At 45.2% G+C, this 18,171-nt stretch overlaps 1 protein-coding gene across 1 annotated transcript in view; it reads right to left on the bottom strand.

The window, feature by feature from the left end:
- The window catches only part of VPS13A (vacuolar protein sorting 13 homolog A), a 314,889-nt gene that overhangs the window by 210,107 nt on the left and 86,611 nt on the right, over positions 1-18,171 (bottom strand). Inside the window, 8 exon segments of the mRNA XM_088464073.1 lie at positions 3,884-3,974; positions 3,976-3,999; positions 4,175-4,376; positions 5,815-5,957; positions 9,016-9,110; positions 9,750-9,882; positions 10,699-10,761; positions 10,849-11,020. Of these exon segments, the coding sequence (XP_088320199.1) occupies positions 3,884-3,974; positions 3,976-3,999; positions 4,175-4,376; positions 5,815-5,957; positions 9,016-9,110; positions 9,750-9,882; positions 10,699-10,761; positions 10,849-11,020 (923 nt within the window).

Below are 18,171 nucleotides of genomic sequence, written 5' to 3'. Positions count from 1 at the left end.
CATTATGCCTCCCTCCATTGTGCCTACCTCCAGCATGAACTTGCAGAGATCCGGAGGAATCATTGAGACCAGAGGGAAAATGTAAATCAGAGGGAAGTTCCACGGAACTGCCAGGACATCTATCAGGAGAACTTCTGGATCCCTGGTGCGGGAGCAGTATCTCGGTAGCTGACGATTATGACGAGACATCATCATGTCCAGCGGCCCCAACGGTGGACTAGTAGCTGGAAGACGTCTGGATGCAGCGCCCACTTGCCTGCATGAATGTCCTGACTACTTGGGAAGTCCGCTCCCTAACATGCCCCGCCAAAGACACCAGGTCGCCACTGTGAGTGCCCGAGGTGAGGTCGTCCTCTAAAGCATCTGCCCAGCGGCCAATAGCTTTAGCCAGGGCAGGACGAGCCAGAGCACCTGACTTAACATAAATGGACTTCAGAAAATGTTTCAACTTCCTATCCGTGGGATCCTTGAGAGATGCCGTTTTAGTTAGTGATAGGAAGCAGGGACGATCTAATACAACGATCAATATGAGCATGCATCAGGGAAGGAGACTCTCACTTAGCCCTGTCCGCTGCTGGGACAGGGTAAAAGGTATCAATGCGCTAGGACACTTGAAAGTGTATATTGGGGTGAGGCCATGCCTCCGCAAGAAGATTTTCTAGCTGGGCTGAAGATGGAAATTCCATTACAGTCTTCTTCTGTCTATTTCAGACCTGTGCTTTGGACCTAGGAGGCTGCTTGATGTCTTCAACAAGAACAATAGCCTTTACCGCTCTAATAAGAGCCTCTACATCTACTGGAGACAAGGCCTCCTCAGGGATTTAAGATGTTTCAACGTCAGGGTAATAGAAGCACTCGCTTCCCCATCTGAGGACACCTCTGAGTCCGAGGATACCCCAGAAAGAGGAGTTGAGCGTTCACGTGTTGCAGGTCGGAGTCTGGGAGCCCTATCTTTATCTGGCATTTGCGGACACCTGAGCTAGTCCCTGGACTGAATGAGAACATGTTTGTTATTGTCGCAGAAATCTCCACACACCCAATGATAAAGGGATAAGGGAGGTAGCAAAAATGGTCTAACAGTGCTAAGTATAAATGGCCAGACCCCTAGGGTAAATGCCTGCGGCTATTAAACAGCACCCTACTGCACTATAATTCCCTGGTGGTCTAGTGGGAGGCGCGAGAGACCAGGAGCATCTACTAGCCTTGTCCCCGGGAAGCACCGGCTGCGGCTTTCGGTGTGAGAAGTCCGCGGTCAAAATCACTGACCCAGTCAGTATTGCTGTGGCCCCAGCACTGGGGCGGCAGTGGGGGCGTCCTATAGGATGCTTTACAGTGCCCACCAGTAGAAATAAAAATAATAAATAAATAAAACGCAGGAGGACCATCTAACAGAGTCCCCCCTGAAAATGATGCCCAGCTCCTGCCAGCATCAAACTTAAATTGTGGCCCAGTGGATGGGAGCGGAGTATAGAGGAGAGGAGCCTGGGCTTGTGGGTATTTTCAATTAACTATTTGGTGCCAAGACTCTCCTCACCAGGCTATACCCAAAACCATCCCTGTGCCCCCCAGTGAAGGAAGAAGTCAATAAGTTAGCGTGTGTGGTGCATATTAAGTGGTTTGTTAACAATTAAACTTAACCCAACAAATTATAAGTTTTAACAAACCACTCAATTGTGTGGAGCGGTTAGTATTTCCATTTTAGAACAGCATGCATCAATCTTTAAGTGAAGGGAATCCAGTGAGTGGAGCTAGAAAGATGTAGGCTTTCCTGCTGAATATGCAAATGCAGCAGTCATGCACCTCATATTGGGGTAAATGTATTAAGCTTTGGAGAGAGATAAAGTTGAGGGAGATAATGTACCAACCAGCTCTTGTCATTTTTCAAACACGGCCTGTAAAGTGACAGTTCAGTTAGGAGCTGATTGGTTGGTACTTTGTCTCTCTTCACTTTATCTCTCTCTAAAGGCTCATACACACTAGACAATGTGCTGTATGAATGATATTGGTGAAAGATTTCCCTTGAACTTTCTGTAGGGCAGGACAAACGATATTGGATGTACACACTGACAGATATCTTTAAAGATATCTTTCAGTGAAGTCATCCTGCCACATCTCTGAACAGGCAATTCTTGACGATATCGTCAGATTGGCATGCATGTACGGACGACAAAAGACATCGTTAACGACCTGCAGGAGCGCGCACAATATGAACAATATATCGTTGAACGATATCGTTTTCGTCCATAAAAATCATCTAGTGTGTTTGCGGCTTAAAGGTGCATATCAACTACATGATGTAAAGATGACATGGTTATCGTTCATTATACTGTGCAGTGGATTATGTGCCCACACTGAACAATATGTCGTGCAGCGCAGGCACCCTCCCTCATCCCCGAACACGCACATCCTGACAATATCGTCAGGTTGATGGCAGATGCCGACAACGACCAGTGGGAGCGCGCATCACTGGTCGTTGCCGGCATATTCACTGCACGATTAATGAACGATTGAGCGATAACAATGTCATTATCGTTTAATCGTCCATTTATATCATGTAGTGGATATGCGCCTTCAGGCTTAGTACATCAAGCCCATGGTATGACATATTTACACTCACAAAGAGAATACAATAAGCAATAGCAGTGAACATTTTTCAGATGTGAAAATACTCCGAATTGATTTCAGCATGCGAAAAAGAAGAGGAAAAGAAAAAAAAAGGAGAAAAAAGAAGAAAAGGAGGAAAAAAAGAAAAAAAATAAGAAAGAAAAGGAGAAGAAAGAGGAAGAGGAGGAAAAGGTAGAGGAAGAAGAGGAGGAAGAAGAAGAGGGAGAGCAGGAAGAGGAGAAGGATATACAGTATTGTTCTCCTACTGCTGAATGCACATTTAAGGCTAAATTCTACCAAAGTAATCCTACCATTCAAATGTATGATGTTGACACATCAAAAAAGGTTAGTAGCAATGTCCACTCTCTAATTTATTAAATACATAAATAAAGCTAAAATAATAAGTTTGTTAAGAGATGAAAAGAAAAAAATAAATAGGGTAGTCATTAAGTGTTAGTTTTCACAATACACATCTCCCTGTAGACATGAAACCCTGCAAAACAGGTTTAAAACAGGTGTAAGCACCAAATGCAAAAAACGGAGGTTCGCCTACAGTGACTACACAAAGTGTTTATCCCCTTAGGTAATTTTCACATATCATTTTCTTACATCATGGAATCAAGATGTATTTGCTCATTCCTAGTGCAATCTTATGTAACACTAACTTTAAGAATGGATATATTATGAAAAGGGAATACAAAAAAATGTGGGAATTTAGATAAAGATAACAATAAAAGAAAACAGGACACAGGGCCTGATTCCGAGATTTACCCTAATGCAATCACAACTTACGGATCGTAGTTGCTAAAATATGCTAATGCCTTCCAAACCTTAGCCAAGCATAGGGACACCCACTGCTGACTTTCATATCTGACGGCGTACAACAGCGTAAACATCGACGCAGATCGGGCAGCCACGCAGCTTGTAAATCAAGTCTGACCTGCCTCAAATACTGTGGCTCTCCTGACACACAGAGAGCTCTCACGCTGCAAGGAGATGGCAATGGCTAATATATGCACGCCCATCAAACTGCGTGTAAACGGTCAGACAAATCTGCGTTTTTGTAACCACATACCCGTCCGTTACCTCCCCCAAATGCTGATTGCCTGTCACTCAACTTGTGTGAATCCTCTGGGCTAGAGTAATTGCAATGCAATCGCTGTGTGGCATTCGCACAATGGCAAACAATCGTTCTATCTGCGTAAACATAGGAATTGCGTAAATCTCTGAATCAGGCCCTCAGTTTGAAAAAAGACATTTACAATACAATATATATTACCTGTTGCTGTTCTGTCCCGAAACTCTTCCAATTTTGTCAAAGTGGCAGAGGTGATCTGTTCAAGATGAACATTTTGTGGAGGACGGAAAAAAATCCACTAAGCAGTTGATGGTTGTCTAGTGTTTGAAAAACCACAACCAAAAATGGTATGTTTACATGTTTGCATTATAAACAATTGCATTACATAAATTCTAAAAAAATTAAAAAGTGGAACGGTGTGTACATATAGAAACAGTTCCACATAAACCTAGGTTATGCAATAACAACAATAATAATTTTGATGGCACTTACAGCATCATATATTATTTCAAGAGGCTGCGAATCCACAATAAGTCTTTGGTCGGCCTTCTCATCCAGCGGATTTGTTTCAAACATGAGGCTCAACAATGAAATGTAATTGTCCATTACAACATTTCGGGAAGACAACAAGCAAGGAATAGACTTGCCCTGTGGTATGCCTGTTATCTCAAATGTACCAATCTGGGCTTCAAATCTGTAAAGGGAATACAAAATGATATAGTAGTATATTTATGCTGGGTACACACTAGACTATATCATTCCACCTGTCAACTTGTGTGTATAGCCGACAAATTTGTGAACGCCTTAGTTTACAGATATATCGTTTTGCCAGTGTAGCAAGGCAGATGCGATATATCTTGCGATATATCCTGCGGATATGTACAAACAACTGACTGACCACCCATATGCTAGTCACAGGAAGCAGATAAAATTAACATTACTTCCTCTGGCCACACATATTGGTCGGCCGATTGGCAAGTGTGTATGCACAGGCACATACTTACCAAGTCGGTCAGTCGGCAGGTGGGCCAATCAGTCGTTTAAGTGTGTACCCCACATAAGTCACAAAATGAACTGTCTGTAGCCAAACTGATGCAGAGCTTTACACTCAGTGGCCAAATTATTAGATACACCTGTATTTTCATGCACAAGAGTCTTTAGGGTTTAGAGAGAACAGCTTTTTGGCCAAAATGCCTTGCTAGTGAGAGATGGAAAACGTCCAGACCTGTTCAAGATGACAGGAAGGCTACAGTAACTTAAATACCCATGCGTTTCAGAAAAGCTTCTCTGAACTCACAGCACGTATAGAGGTACATTTGTTAATGATCGCACTTGCAATGTGATCTGTGATGATCGCCTTGCAGGATGAGAATGTAGCGTCCGAATGTACTAAACGGCACCCGCAGGGACAGTGTCTCCGAAGGGAGTCCGCCCCTGTGATGTGTTGGGAGTGAAGTGACCGCGTCATTGGTAAGATTGCTAGGACGTTTATTGTGTAGCCGGCTTTACAGCATCCTAGTGACCATTATACAATACAGAAAGCATCCTGTGACCGCCATAAAAAAAAATATATATATATATTGCCTTTAGGCGGCCCCCTGCAGCCGTTGGAATAGGAAAAGTCCGAATTAGGACTATAGCATAGTCGTCCAAGAAAACACATCTTCTACTGTCCACTTCCGGCAGGATAAAGCACCATGTCAAAAAGCACACGTCATTTCAAGCTGTTTCACATGACAATGAATACAATGTACTCCAGTAGCTTCCAGAGTCACCAGATCCCAATTCAACAGAGCACCTTTGAGATTGGTGTAATGGAAGATTTGCAGCATGAATGTGCAGCTGATAAATCTGCAGCAACTATGTGATGCTGTCATGTCACCAAGAGCCTGAATCTCTAAGGAATGTTTCCAGCACCTTGTTGAATCCATGCCATGAAGTATTCAGGCTGCCTGTGAGCAAAGGGTCCCTTACCAAGTACTAGAAAGGTGTAAGTAATAAAGTGACCAATTAGTGCAATTCAGTGACTATCTCTTGAATCTTGGTCACAATTGGCAATTATCATTTTATTTAGACAGTAAGAAAGTGTAAATTGCCATCATGCAGATGCATGAACACCTTTCTCAGCTCACCTAATTGCTTGTGCTCCAGGACGCTGTTTTAACACTGTGCTCAAATCAGTTATAGCCAGATTAATCAATTTCGGTTTTCCTTTGTCTTCTTGTAACTGGATGGACATACTTAGCAATTTGACACACAATATCATTGCTTCATACTATGGAAACAAATGAATAAATATGTCATAAATTGAAGATGCAATAATCACAAAAATATATATTACAGATGTGTCCATTGTTACTGTTGCTTCAGTCGCACCAAATAGCCCCTCTCGGTGCACTAGTTCCTGAGTAGCTCGTCAGTGATGAACATCTTCCTTGCGGAAAATGTTAGTTTTATTCGCATAAATAAATCTACTGGGAGCATCACAACTACATTGCTAGCTTAGACTGATCAATTTGGTGTGCAGCAGTTGTATATGTGTGCGACCAAGTCTGAATCTGTGTAAAAAGGGCCTCAATGCGAGCAGCTGTGGCTTTTCCTCACGACAAAGTTGGTTGTGCTTCATCTGCTACATTATATGAGTGTAAAACTAATTCCTGTGCCATTAGTCGCAGACAAGCATTTCAGTTATACTGTGAGACACAAAATGTACAGAAAAATATGGTATGCTACTCCTCTCAGCGCACCTCAGTTGCGTCGGGCAGCTCAGGTCTTATGGTGTACGGACAACGAGAAAGTGCGGATACATCTGTAACTCAGTATGATGCGGGCATGTACCAAATATGTACATGTTTACTGTTCCAGTCTTAAAATAAGTTGTCCGTCACATTTACTTTTAGCTTCAAAGAAAGAGTTTTGGGTTTATAGTGTTTTTGCATATTGAATTGTGTTTTTTTTATTCTTTGTATTTCAAGTACAAAGTATAAGTCATTGTATCAGTGTATAGATATTTTATATGCACAGTTAGGAGTCAATTCAATTAGGAGCGAGCAGGGCGAATTACTGCTGCAACCGCTTGGAAATGCTGGTATCGGCAACTCAACTAAATGTATTGTGGTTAATTGGTTAACCCCTTAATATACCGTATTGTAGAACAGGGAGGAAAAAAATGTTTTATTTACATGAATTCTCCACATCAAGGTGAGTTTAATGGTTTATACATAATATATACACATTATAGGACTGCATCATGTTGAAGGAGAACCAATTTTTCCTTCAGGCATGAGGTTTCTGTTCACACTAAACTGTGACTGTGCCCCCCCCCCCTTCCCCAAACCTCATACATACCTTGCAGGACAATTATGAAATAAAATGTCCTTAGCAGAACACCTTACTCTGCGGTGCTGGGGGAAGTGCTGAGTAGAGTGTTGGTGTTCCAGAAGGTCACAAACATCATTGGTGGGCCAGTGTAAATGTCGGGTCCAAGGAGTTACTGCCTCACAGCACTGAGGTTGCGGTTTTGATTTCCTCTACGGCCCTGTGTGGAGTTTTTATATTCTCCCTGTGCTTGCTTGGGTTTCCTCCGGATGCTCCAGTTTGCTCCCACACTCCAAAAATATACTGGTAGGGCTCCTGACAAGTAATTAACCCTAGTGTGCATGTGTACATGTGGTAGGGAATAGAGTTTGTAAGCTCCACTGGGGCAGGGACTGATGTGAATGGACAAATATTCTCTGCAAAGCGCTGCAGAATATATGTGTGCGCTATATAAATAACTGGTCAGTGGCAAACTCAGGATTTCTAGAGGGGGGTTTCATTTCTAGAGGGGGGTTTCCAAATGCTTGATTTTAGAGTGGGTGTGGCCAGTACATGAAGAGGGTATAATTACCACTTATCCAGCTTTAATATGCGTCATACAAAGTGTATTGTGTGTCATAATTTCAGCGATCACAGTAAGCCATTATATGCGACAGTAGGGCCAAGCAAGTCCAGGAGTCTGGGGTAACAGCAGAAGAACCTAGCACTGCCCTGGACATATATGTACATATTGGGCTCTATAGCAGTGCATCCCTAACAGTGCATGGTTTCCAGATCTCATAGTTGATGCACAGGTTACTACTGGCTGATACATGTTAAAAGATCCACAGGTGGTGCTAATTATTTCATTTATGATACTGAGAAGAACGTGCAGTGCTAGTAAAATTCAATTATATTACTATATCTATTGTGGTCATAGTGTGGGCTGGGGAGGGGGGTTTCCAGGAAGACGGAAACCCCCCCTGCGTTTGCTTATGCTGGTAATAATAATAATAGTAGTGTTGGGCTGCATTTACAGCACAAGTGCAGGAGCTAGTTAACCAGGCTGATGTACATTCAAGTTAATGTAATTCAGGCTGATGTACATTCAAGTTAAGAGAATCAACCTTGACTAATAAAAGGATAGTAGGCTGGATTACAAAATAGCAACATATATAAAAAGGGTAGCAAAGCTGATGTGGTATATTCCAGCAGTATTAAATCTGTGTTTATAAAATTGTTGGTGTATCACTGCAATTACCTTTTAGTGGTGTTTAACAGTAATAAACAGTATTATTCCTAAATACCCTATTCTAGCTGCCTTTGTCTGCTGAAATGATGTGATCTACAGATAAGAGAGTCTACTATAATCATCAAATCAGTTGTCATATGTTAAGTCCAGTCCTGAATCAATGACCTGCCTGCTACCCTGCATTCATAATCTAAAGAAAGCAATCAGGAAGAACTCGTCACAATCTCCAGAAACCAATGTGCTAAAGCAGCTTGCCACACCACATACAAGTAAGCAGTGCCAGGTGCAGATGTAAAGCCTTGTGGCAGTGACGAATCTGCTACGCCGCCTGAGTAGCACCAGTAGGAGTGATCAATAACAGCTGGTTACTGATGGTAAGAAGAACCACAAGATTAATCTGCAAAACACCCTGTGTCACAGCAATATTAGGGAATCTCCAATCATACAGTAGCGGCTCTACTGATAGCATAAAACAGATTGACAGACTGCACCGCTGTTTGGTGCTCCCACTGACAGTGAAGTGATCAGTCCCACCCATTCAATGCAACCAATCAGATTCTAGCTATAGTTTCTCTATTTTATTCTAGAAAATGATATACATAATCTGACTGGTTGCGATGGGCAACACCACCGCTTTTCTTTTTTAATAGCTTTAGTAAATCTAGCCCTGGATCTAGGTTTGCTACACAAAAGATGCATCATGAAAGGGGGCTGTTGAACAGACTTTTTTTTAATAACTTCATAAATACATTTGGCAGTGACATTACTGTTGTACTGTGCTTACTGTTTTTGGCAGAGTTGGGTCCACAGCTGTGTCACTGTATCCAATTGCTGCATACAGCTTGGCCTTTTCTTCAGGTGTCATCAGTTCTTCAAGACCTTACAAAAACCTTAATCATTTTATGGTCTATAAAAGTCACAAAATTTCTATCTATATACTGACATCACTGCAATATTTTTTTTGTAAAACAAATGGCCAGTATACAGGCATGGGAACCATTAATTAGCAAGTTCCGTAAACAAGGAAGAAAATATAAATTGGTAATAATGTAACACACACATACGTAAATGCTCTCCATGCATTAGCAGCTATAACTCCACTGAGAAGCACGGCTAAATGTGCCTGCTGGGCTGCCTGTAGGGGGAGCTGTAGCAGAAGCGCGCAGCCCCTCCCAGACAGTCTTCTTCCCATTCCCTGACCTGAGAGAGCTGCCTCCTGCGCCTTCCCCGGCACCCTCTCCGCTGAGCTCGCTCACCACAGGTGTGTATTGGGTGGGACGGGGGACTAAGCTTTCACGGACGGGGGGGGAAGGGTGGGTGACCGCAGGTGTGTGTTCGTTTTTTCACGTATGGTGCGTATGGTTACTAAAAAATTTCAAAAAATTTATAGGTTTAAAAGAATAAATGGAGGACACACAGTAACATACTAAAATAACAGTCACGTGGAACAATATCACTGAACAATTCAGACATGTACACACATAAATAAGATGGCTATCACATTTGGAACACACTTACTTCCAGATTTTGCTTCTACATTTTTCTGTGTGTTCTCTCCAGACCAGCCCCACATCCAACCAAACCATCCTTTTGAGTTGCTGTCCTCATCCTTTGCTCCTTCTCTGAATATTTTAAGACCGGCCTTGCATGCCTAAACAGTAAAATGACAGGATGAATCAAAGCTGTTTGTGGGTGCAATATGTTTACACCTTTGAATCTTAGAAAGTCATATATAATAAACTGTAACACATTTGTAATACACAAAAGCTATGTACCTTTTCATTATGTTCTGTAGGCTTCCAGATAGAGGGTTGGGTATGAAATCCCGGCGGCTTAATAGTCGCCGGGTGAAATACCAACAGTGTAAGCCCAACAGAAGGAGAATCCCGATGGTGCAGGTAAGTCACCAAACCCTACCCTTATCTCCCCCCTAACCCACCATGGGGGTGCCTAACCCTAATTCCACCCAGGGGAGCCTAAACCTAACCCCCCTATCTGCACCGTAAACCTAATCCTCCCAGGGGAGGTGCCTAACTCTAACCTTCCCCCAGTGGCGCCTAACCCCCTCTTCCCCTAGCCTAACCCTCCCCGGGGCGGTGCCTAACCCTAAGTCCCCCCGGGGGTGCCTAAACCTAACCCTCCCCCCCACGGCTAACTGCTAAGGACGCCCGGACTTACCTCGTTCAGACCGACATCCTTTGGCATTCAGGCGTCGGGATTAAGATAGGTTTCGGTATTTCGACGTCTATCTTGAGTCCCATGGCGGGCTTCCACAGTCGGGATATAGACCGGCAGCATTTAGTCCGCCGGTCTATTGACTACATCCCGTTTACTACAGATCATTTACGAACAAATGTGGGCCCATACAGCATAAATGTCTAACCATACCATTGTAATAAAAATAGCAATATAAATCATGTACAAATAATGACACCGTCCCTTCAAAGGAAACAGAGTCATCTGTTACCTCTACTTCTGCTTGTTGTCTTGCTAGAGTGATGCAAAAAATGTCCAGTGTTCTTTCATGCTCCTGTTATGACACAAAGTCATACTTTTACACTTTGCTACCAGAGTAAATAACAAGTACATTTATTCAGCATAAAGTAAAAAAAAATACCTCTGCCATCTGGACAACGTCTTCAGACGGTTTCTTTGAGGTTATCTTTCCTTTGTACAACTCTTTGTATTTCTTAACCTGCTGTCTGTGTTTCCGAATATGTCTCCATGACCACATGTAGAGGCGTGGTTTTATATTAACTTCAAGGATACCCGTTATAGCATAATTCCACCTATTTTATATAAAACAAAATAAAGCATGCCCCTGCATGAAAACTTTTGAATTCATACAGCCCAAAAATCTGAAATTATTCTAACAAAGCTCAAGCATAAAGCATAGTGTAAAAACAGGATTTTAGTACTTACCGGTAATTTCTCCAATTCTACAGGGGACACTGGAGCTAAAGACACTGGGGTATAGACGGTGGTAGGGTAGAGCCTGGCACTTTGAATAATTTAGAAGTGTGACTGGCTCCTCCCCCTCTATTCCCCATCAGCCCCAGTTACGAAACTGAGCCCGAGAGGAGACGGAGGACAAAAGGAAGACGAGGAGAAGGAGAAGTCCACAGAAGAGAACAAGACTGGCTGAAGGAGAACAGAGGAACCCACTGCAGGGAACACATATAGTCACACAAACACATAATGCAAACAAATGCAATAGAACTAGAATAGACTAACAAGGCGGCAGGAAGCAGCGCTGGGTGGGCATCCAGTGTCCCTTGTGGAATCGGAGAAATGGATATACCGGTAAATACCAAAATCCTGTTTTCTCCTTCATCCACTATGGAACACTGGAGCTCAAGACACTGGGGAAATCCCAATGCTAGCCCCCTGGGTGGGAAGCACTGAGAGCTAGCCGACCCAGCGGCCAATACGAACAGGGACCGCCGAGAACCATAGGCCCAATAGAAAAGCAATAGCTGAGGATCAGGCGTCGTAGAGCACAGAAGACAAACATAATTGCTTGCTGCACAGAAAAAGAAAATTCCAGACAGCATAAATCTAATGGAACAGGAGAACAGCGACCACAGTGAAGAGCAGCAGACGAGAAAACGGCAGAATTGTAAGCTCAGCTGAACAGACCTAACTGGACCCTTGGTAGCAGACAGCACCAACAAGCATCCGTAGGAGAAGGGAAGCATCACGAGCTCAAAACTCAAGAAAACTTTACTAGATTGTACATTTTTATTTTTTTTTAAAAAAAGGGAAGAAGCAACAGCCGCTGACAGTAGAAAACCCAGCACTGCAAGACATCAAAATATATATATAGCTATACGTAAATTATACAGACATATATACTTTTACAGAGCTGATCCAGTCCAAAGACTTCTCTAGCAATAGTATACATGAAGGCCAGCCAAGTACAAAACAGTTGTCCATGACCATCCTTGAGGTCCATACAATTAGGAAGTTTTCAACCAGCGGAAGGATTAGACCGTGGAAATCACAAAAGATGGAGATCCCACAGATGGCTTGGAAACAGAAGGATAAGACAGCAACTTGAACCCTTCAGCAAGCCCAGGCGAAGAACGGCGTCCACCTCGTCTGGAACAACGGCCAACCGTTGGGAAGATCGGAAAAGAAAAAACGCAGCATAACCCTTAAACGACAGATGACTTCCAAAACCTGATAAAGGTGCATAGTCGGAACCAGCTTCCTGACCAAACCTCGTATGAAAACAACCGGGATACCTTTTCAGAAGAAGTGCTAGCCAACAGACACGAGCCATCTGCAAGAACTACCAATATAAGGAAGCACCCTATACAGTGAGGCTAGAACACTAGGAGGACAATCCTGTAGGTACCCTAGAAAAGTTGGAGAGTTCGTGTCTACAAGCCATGGACGAACTGTAATACACCCGTTAAGAGTCCCAGGAAATAAGAAGGGAGTAAAGACAGTAAAACATAGCAAGACATTTATCGTGGAAACATTGCTGTCAAAGAACCGAACCTGTGACTCCACATACTGATGCTGCAGAATGTGTACTAGCCCATTTAGGCACCTGAGTCCAGAATGCAGCTGAACCCCAACAGATTTGAGTGTAAAAGCATCGCAATCTGTAGTCCATCTTAAGATATGAATCAGGAGGCCTCCACACAAGTGACAGCCAACAAGAAGCATCACTGCAAGCTAACCCCCGCGCTCTGAAGAGAAAACTACCATTCTCCACCTAGCAGAGAATGACAGTCTCCGCAGATACGGATTAAGGCTCCTAAAAGTGTATAAGAAAAACTCCTTCCTAGACTGGGATTGGGATCTCATATGTAGAGAATGGCTACATTAGCCCTCTGAGCTATGACAGCAAGGAAAATGCCTTCCAGAAGACTGGAACCATCGACTCCAATGTGTGTCGAAACCTCAGCCCACAATTCTCACACCTATCCGTGCCATCATCTCTGGAAGATGGTAAGGAGATACGAACAACACCTGTGGATACAGACAATGTATCTCTCTGGAAAGGAGGAATATAGCTGTGTGTATTTTATGTTAATAATAAAATTAACGTTGACCTCTGGGCCTTCTTTGTTTGGGCAATTTCTTGATGTGAGGGTGTATTCCAGTTCGACCGAGAAGAAAGGTTGTTCTCGTGAAGGATTCTTCTTTTATGGTTCCATCTCATCTGTTGAAAAACGTTCTGTGAAAGTCCCAGAAAGAAGAACACAGAACTACTGTCGTTCAGCCATCTGAGTCCTATACACGATTTTCAAAGAAATTTTTATTCATTACAAGGACACGGTACCAATTTATCACTACCGAATTATACAATTCGTTGAAGAACAATCATTGTCGTTCGGCTACTCGAATCTGATATATTCATTTTTGTCAAAAGGACCTTGTTTATAATAAGTGCCTAATATTAATGTATTGCCTATTTAGGTGTATATATTATCTTCAATCTTTAATTTCTAGCATTCTCTTTCTATACTGTTTGATATATATATATATATACAAACACACACATATTTTTTTTTATTATTATTAGTTACCGTCCTGAATCGCTAACAGAAGCGGACCCTCCTCCATTCACATGCCAGTTTTTCCATAAAGAGGTATTGGTAAGGATCAACCTTCACGTAGGAATCTAAATAGCTTATCACAAAGTAAGGTTGTAGATCCTGAGGCCTAGCATGTAGAGCCACCTAATCTATCACTCCCTGGGCTATGGTAACCCACTCCAAATGTTGTGCATGTGCTGCATAAGTGAGCACACAATAGAAACATATAAACATCTGCATACTCTATCATGGTTACTGAATACTGAAGCCTCGCTTTTCTTACACATTAGGGCTAATTCTTTGTTGTGAGCCAATTAACACACTGGTATATTTTTTTGGCGAGTGGGAGGAAACCAGAGTACCTGGAGGGAGCCCATGCAAGCACAGGGAGAACATATAAACTCTATACAGAAGGGCTATAGTGGGAACCAATATGGAATGCTTCACGAATTTGTGTGTCATCCTTGCTCCCTGGGCTCGCAGGAGCGATGCTAATTCGTTCCGATTATACTATATGTGCTGCCGAAGCACCCACGACCTCAGTGCTGTGAAGCAGTAATGCCACCATTAAACCATATGTGCTGCATATTTTAAACGCAGCTTTAATATTAGTATATATAATATGAGATATGGTAAGAACTTACCCTTGTTATCTCTATTTCTACGAAGTCCATAGGGTTCCACAGGATACCTTGGGGTATAGGTGATGACGTCAGGCATCGGGCACCATAGAGTTAAAGCTTTCAGCCTCCCAGGATGCACTAGGGTCCCCCTCCTATACCCCGCCCCGAGCCAAGGCATCTCAGTTTCGTACCAAGCCATAGGCCGGAGGAGGAGAAGGAAGAGAGAGAAAAAAGATCTGGACACACACAAGAATCACATTCTCACCAAAGGGAGACGGAAAAACCGGTGACCAGAGCAAAGCCCATCTGCAGCACAGGTGCGACAGGGCGGGAGTCCTGTGGAACCCTATGGACTTCATAGAAATAGAGATAACAAAGGTAAGTTCTTACCATATCTCACATTTTCTACTTCAGGGTCCATAGGGTATCCACAGGATACCTTGGGGATGTCCCAAAGCAGTATCCTTTAAGGGTGGGGACGCTCCTGTGCAGAAAGGAGAATCCGCCGCCTGAAAGAAGCATCCTGAGAGGCAAAGGTGTCAAACGCGTAATACCTCACAAAGGTATGGACAGAGGACCACGTGGCCGCCTTGCAGATCTGGACTGCAGAGGCACCACGTCGAGCTGCCCACGAAGGACCCACAGACCTAGTGGAATGAGCCTTCACAGAAAGAGGAACCGGCAGGCCTTCATGAAGATAAGCTTCTGAAATCGCCATACGGATCCAGGCTGCCAAAGTCTGCTTTGAAGCAGGCCAACCCTTTTTACGGAAGCCATAGAGGACAAACAAGGCGTCCGACTTCCTAAACGAAGAAGTGCGGTCAACATAAGTCCTTAAGGCCCGCACAACATCCAAAGTGGCCTCACCCACAGAAAGGCCAGGTGAGTTAAAAGCCGGTACAACTATTTCCTCGTTAACATGAAACCGGGAAACAACTTTGGGAAGAAATTCAGGTAGAGTGCGTAGCACTGCCCTGTTCCCATGAAAAATCAAGAAAGGGGGTCTACAAGAGAGAGCCCCTAAATCAGAAACACGTCTGGCCAAAGCTATGGCCAGAAGGAAAACAGTCTTAGCTGTTAGCCATTTAAGATCCACTGAGCCCAGTGGTTCAAACGGCGGTCCCTGGAGAGCCCTCAGGACCACAGCCAAGTCCCAAGGCGCCACTGGTGGAACAAATGGCGGCTGAATTCGCAGAACACATTGCATAAAGGTGCGCACATCAGGGATTGTAGCAATCCTACGATGAAACCAGACAGAGCAGAAACCTGCACCTTCATAGAAGCAAGGCGAAGCCCATGATCTAGTCCCGCTTGTAGGAAGGCTAGCACTCTAGACAGACGAAACTCCCGCGCTGCATAACCTCTCGGTCGACACCACTGGAAGAACGTATGCCACACGCGATGGTATATTCTCGCGGAAGACGGTTTCCGAGCTCTTAGCATGGTTCGCACTACAGAGCTGGAAAACCCCCTGGACCTCAACATGGCCGTCTCAACAGCCACGCCGTCAAAGACAGCCGAGTCAGGTCCGGGTGAAGACAAGGACCCTGTGACAGAAGGTCCGGTCGGAACGGTAACCGCAGAGGACTGTCCACGGACAAACCCTGCAGGTCTGAGAACCAGTGCCGCCTGGGCCATGCGGGAGCTACCAACAGGAGCGTCCCTCCTTCCTGTTTGAATTTCCGGATCACTTGCGGAAGAAGGGAAACCGGAGGAAACAGATACGCGAACCGGAACGTCCACCAGACGGACCGAGCATCCACCAGAGACGCCTTTTCGTCTCTTGTGCGAGACCCTTACACCGGCAACTTGTTGTTGTGCCGGGACGCCATGAGGTCGATCTCTGGAAGACCCCACCTGTCCACCAGTAGTTGAAAAACGTCCGGGTGCAGAGACCATTCCCCCGGATGAACGTCCTGGCGACTGAGAAAGTCCGCCTCCCAGTTTAGCACTCCCGGGATGAAGACCGCTGATATGGCCGGAAGATTGCGCTCCGCCCATACCAGGATTCGGGACACCTCTACGAGAGCCGCCCGACTTCGGGTTCCTCCTTGCCGATTTATGTAGGCCACGGTGGTAGCGTTGCCCGACTGGACCTGCACTGGGTGACCTTGGAGAACCCGGTGTGCCTGCTGGAGAGCATTGAAAACCGCTCGGAGTTCCAAGATGTTTATTGGAAGCTCTGTTTCTGCCGGAGTCCACCTGCCCTGGAACAAGTGTGGACCCAAGACTGCTCCCCAGCCCCGAAGACTGGCGTCCGTTGTTAAAAGGACCCAATTCGCCACCCAGAACGGACGACCCTTGTTGAGATGGGTCGTCTGTAACCACCAGGCAAGAGACAGGCGAACCTCCGTCTGGGACTTCAGGCTCTGAGGCAGTCCATTCCATTTGGACAGGATCAGGTGCTGCAGAGGTCTGGAGTGAAACTGGGCATATTCCACCATGTCGAAAACCGACACAATGGAACTCAGTAACCTCATCGCCGAGTGTAGAGACACCCGGCGGCTCTGCAGACAACTGCGCACCCGCAACTGCAAGGCAGAGATCTTTTCCCCCGTCACAAAGATCCTTTGCTGTCCGGAGCCAATAAGGCTCCGAGGTGCAGAATCCGCTGAGACGGGATCAGGGTGGACTTCTGCCAGTTTATTAACCAGCCGTGCCGTTGCAGTACCGCAATGGTCAGGTCCAAGTGGCGTAGAAGGAGCTCCGGAGATCCTGCCACAAAGAGAAGGTCGTCCAAGTACGGCAACATGCGGACTCCCTGCAGCCGCAGGGAAGCCGCCATGACCGCCATCACCTTGGTGAAAACACGTGGTGCTGTCGCCAGGCCAAAAGGTAACGCCCGGAACTGAAAGTGGTCGCTGCGGATTGCAAACCTGAGGAACTGTTGATGGCGCAAAAGAATAGGGACATGCAGGTAAGCGTCCTGTATGTCCAACTACACCATATAGTCCCCAGGTTCCAGCGCCAGAATGATGGACCGCAGGGTCTCCATCCGAAACTTCGGTACCCGCAAAGACTTGTTGAGAGCTTTGAGGTTGAGTATCGGATGATACGACCCATTGGGTTTCTGCACCAAAAAGAGATTGGAATAGAAACCCTGGCCCTTCTGGGAGAATGGAACAGGCACTATAACTCCAGCCTGGAGCATAGTGTGCAAAACTTTCCGCAGGTCCAAGGCTTTGTTCCGGTCTGATGGTAGACCCGTGGTGAAGAATCGAGACGGGGGTCTGTGCTGGAAGGAGAGGGCGTACCTGTGAGAAACCACCTAGAGAACCCAAGTGTCCGTCGTGGTGACCGACCAACACTGGGCGAACTGCATCAGGCGGCCTCCCACTTTGGGATCCCCCAAAGGGAGGCCCGGACCGTCAGGCCGCAGGCTTGTCATCTGGCTTCGGAGCCGGACGCCTGGTACCCCAGGCCTGCTTCCGGGGCTTGGCCGATTTTTTGGGGCCAGCCTGTTGGGGAAAAGATTGTGCTTTAGGCCTACCCTGGGCCCTGTAAGGCCGAAAGGACGACGTACCTGAGCTGGACGGAACTGCAGCAGACGGGAGACATGCTGATTTGGCTGCCACCAGAGTGGCCACAATTCTGTCCAGATCTGGACCAAATATGACTTCTCCATTAAAGGGCAAGGCTTCCAGGCCCTTCTTGGAATCAGCGTCCGCCTTCCAAGATCGCAACCATAACGTGCGACGAGCCGCCACAGCAGCCAAAGAAATCCGTGAGGTCAGGGTACTGATATCCAAAGCCGCTTCATTAATA

Source organism: Taudactylus pleione, unplaced genomic scaffold (assembly GCF_031769625.1).
Source record: "Taudactylus pleione unplaced genomic scaffold, aTauple2 ptg001573l, whole genome shotgun sequence".
Lineage (NCBI taxonomy): Eukaryota > Metazoa > Chordata > Amphibia > Anura > Myobatrachidae > Taudactylus > Taudactylus pleione.
Note: the sequence above shows the minus strand (reverse complement) of the source record. Positions and strands in the feature narration are given on the sequence as shown.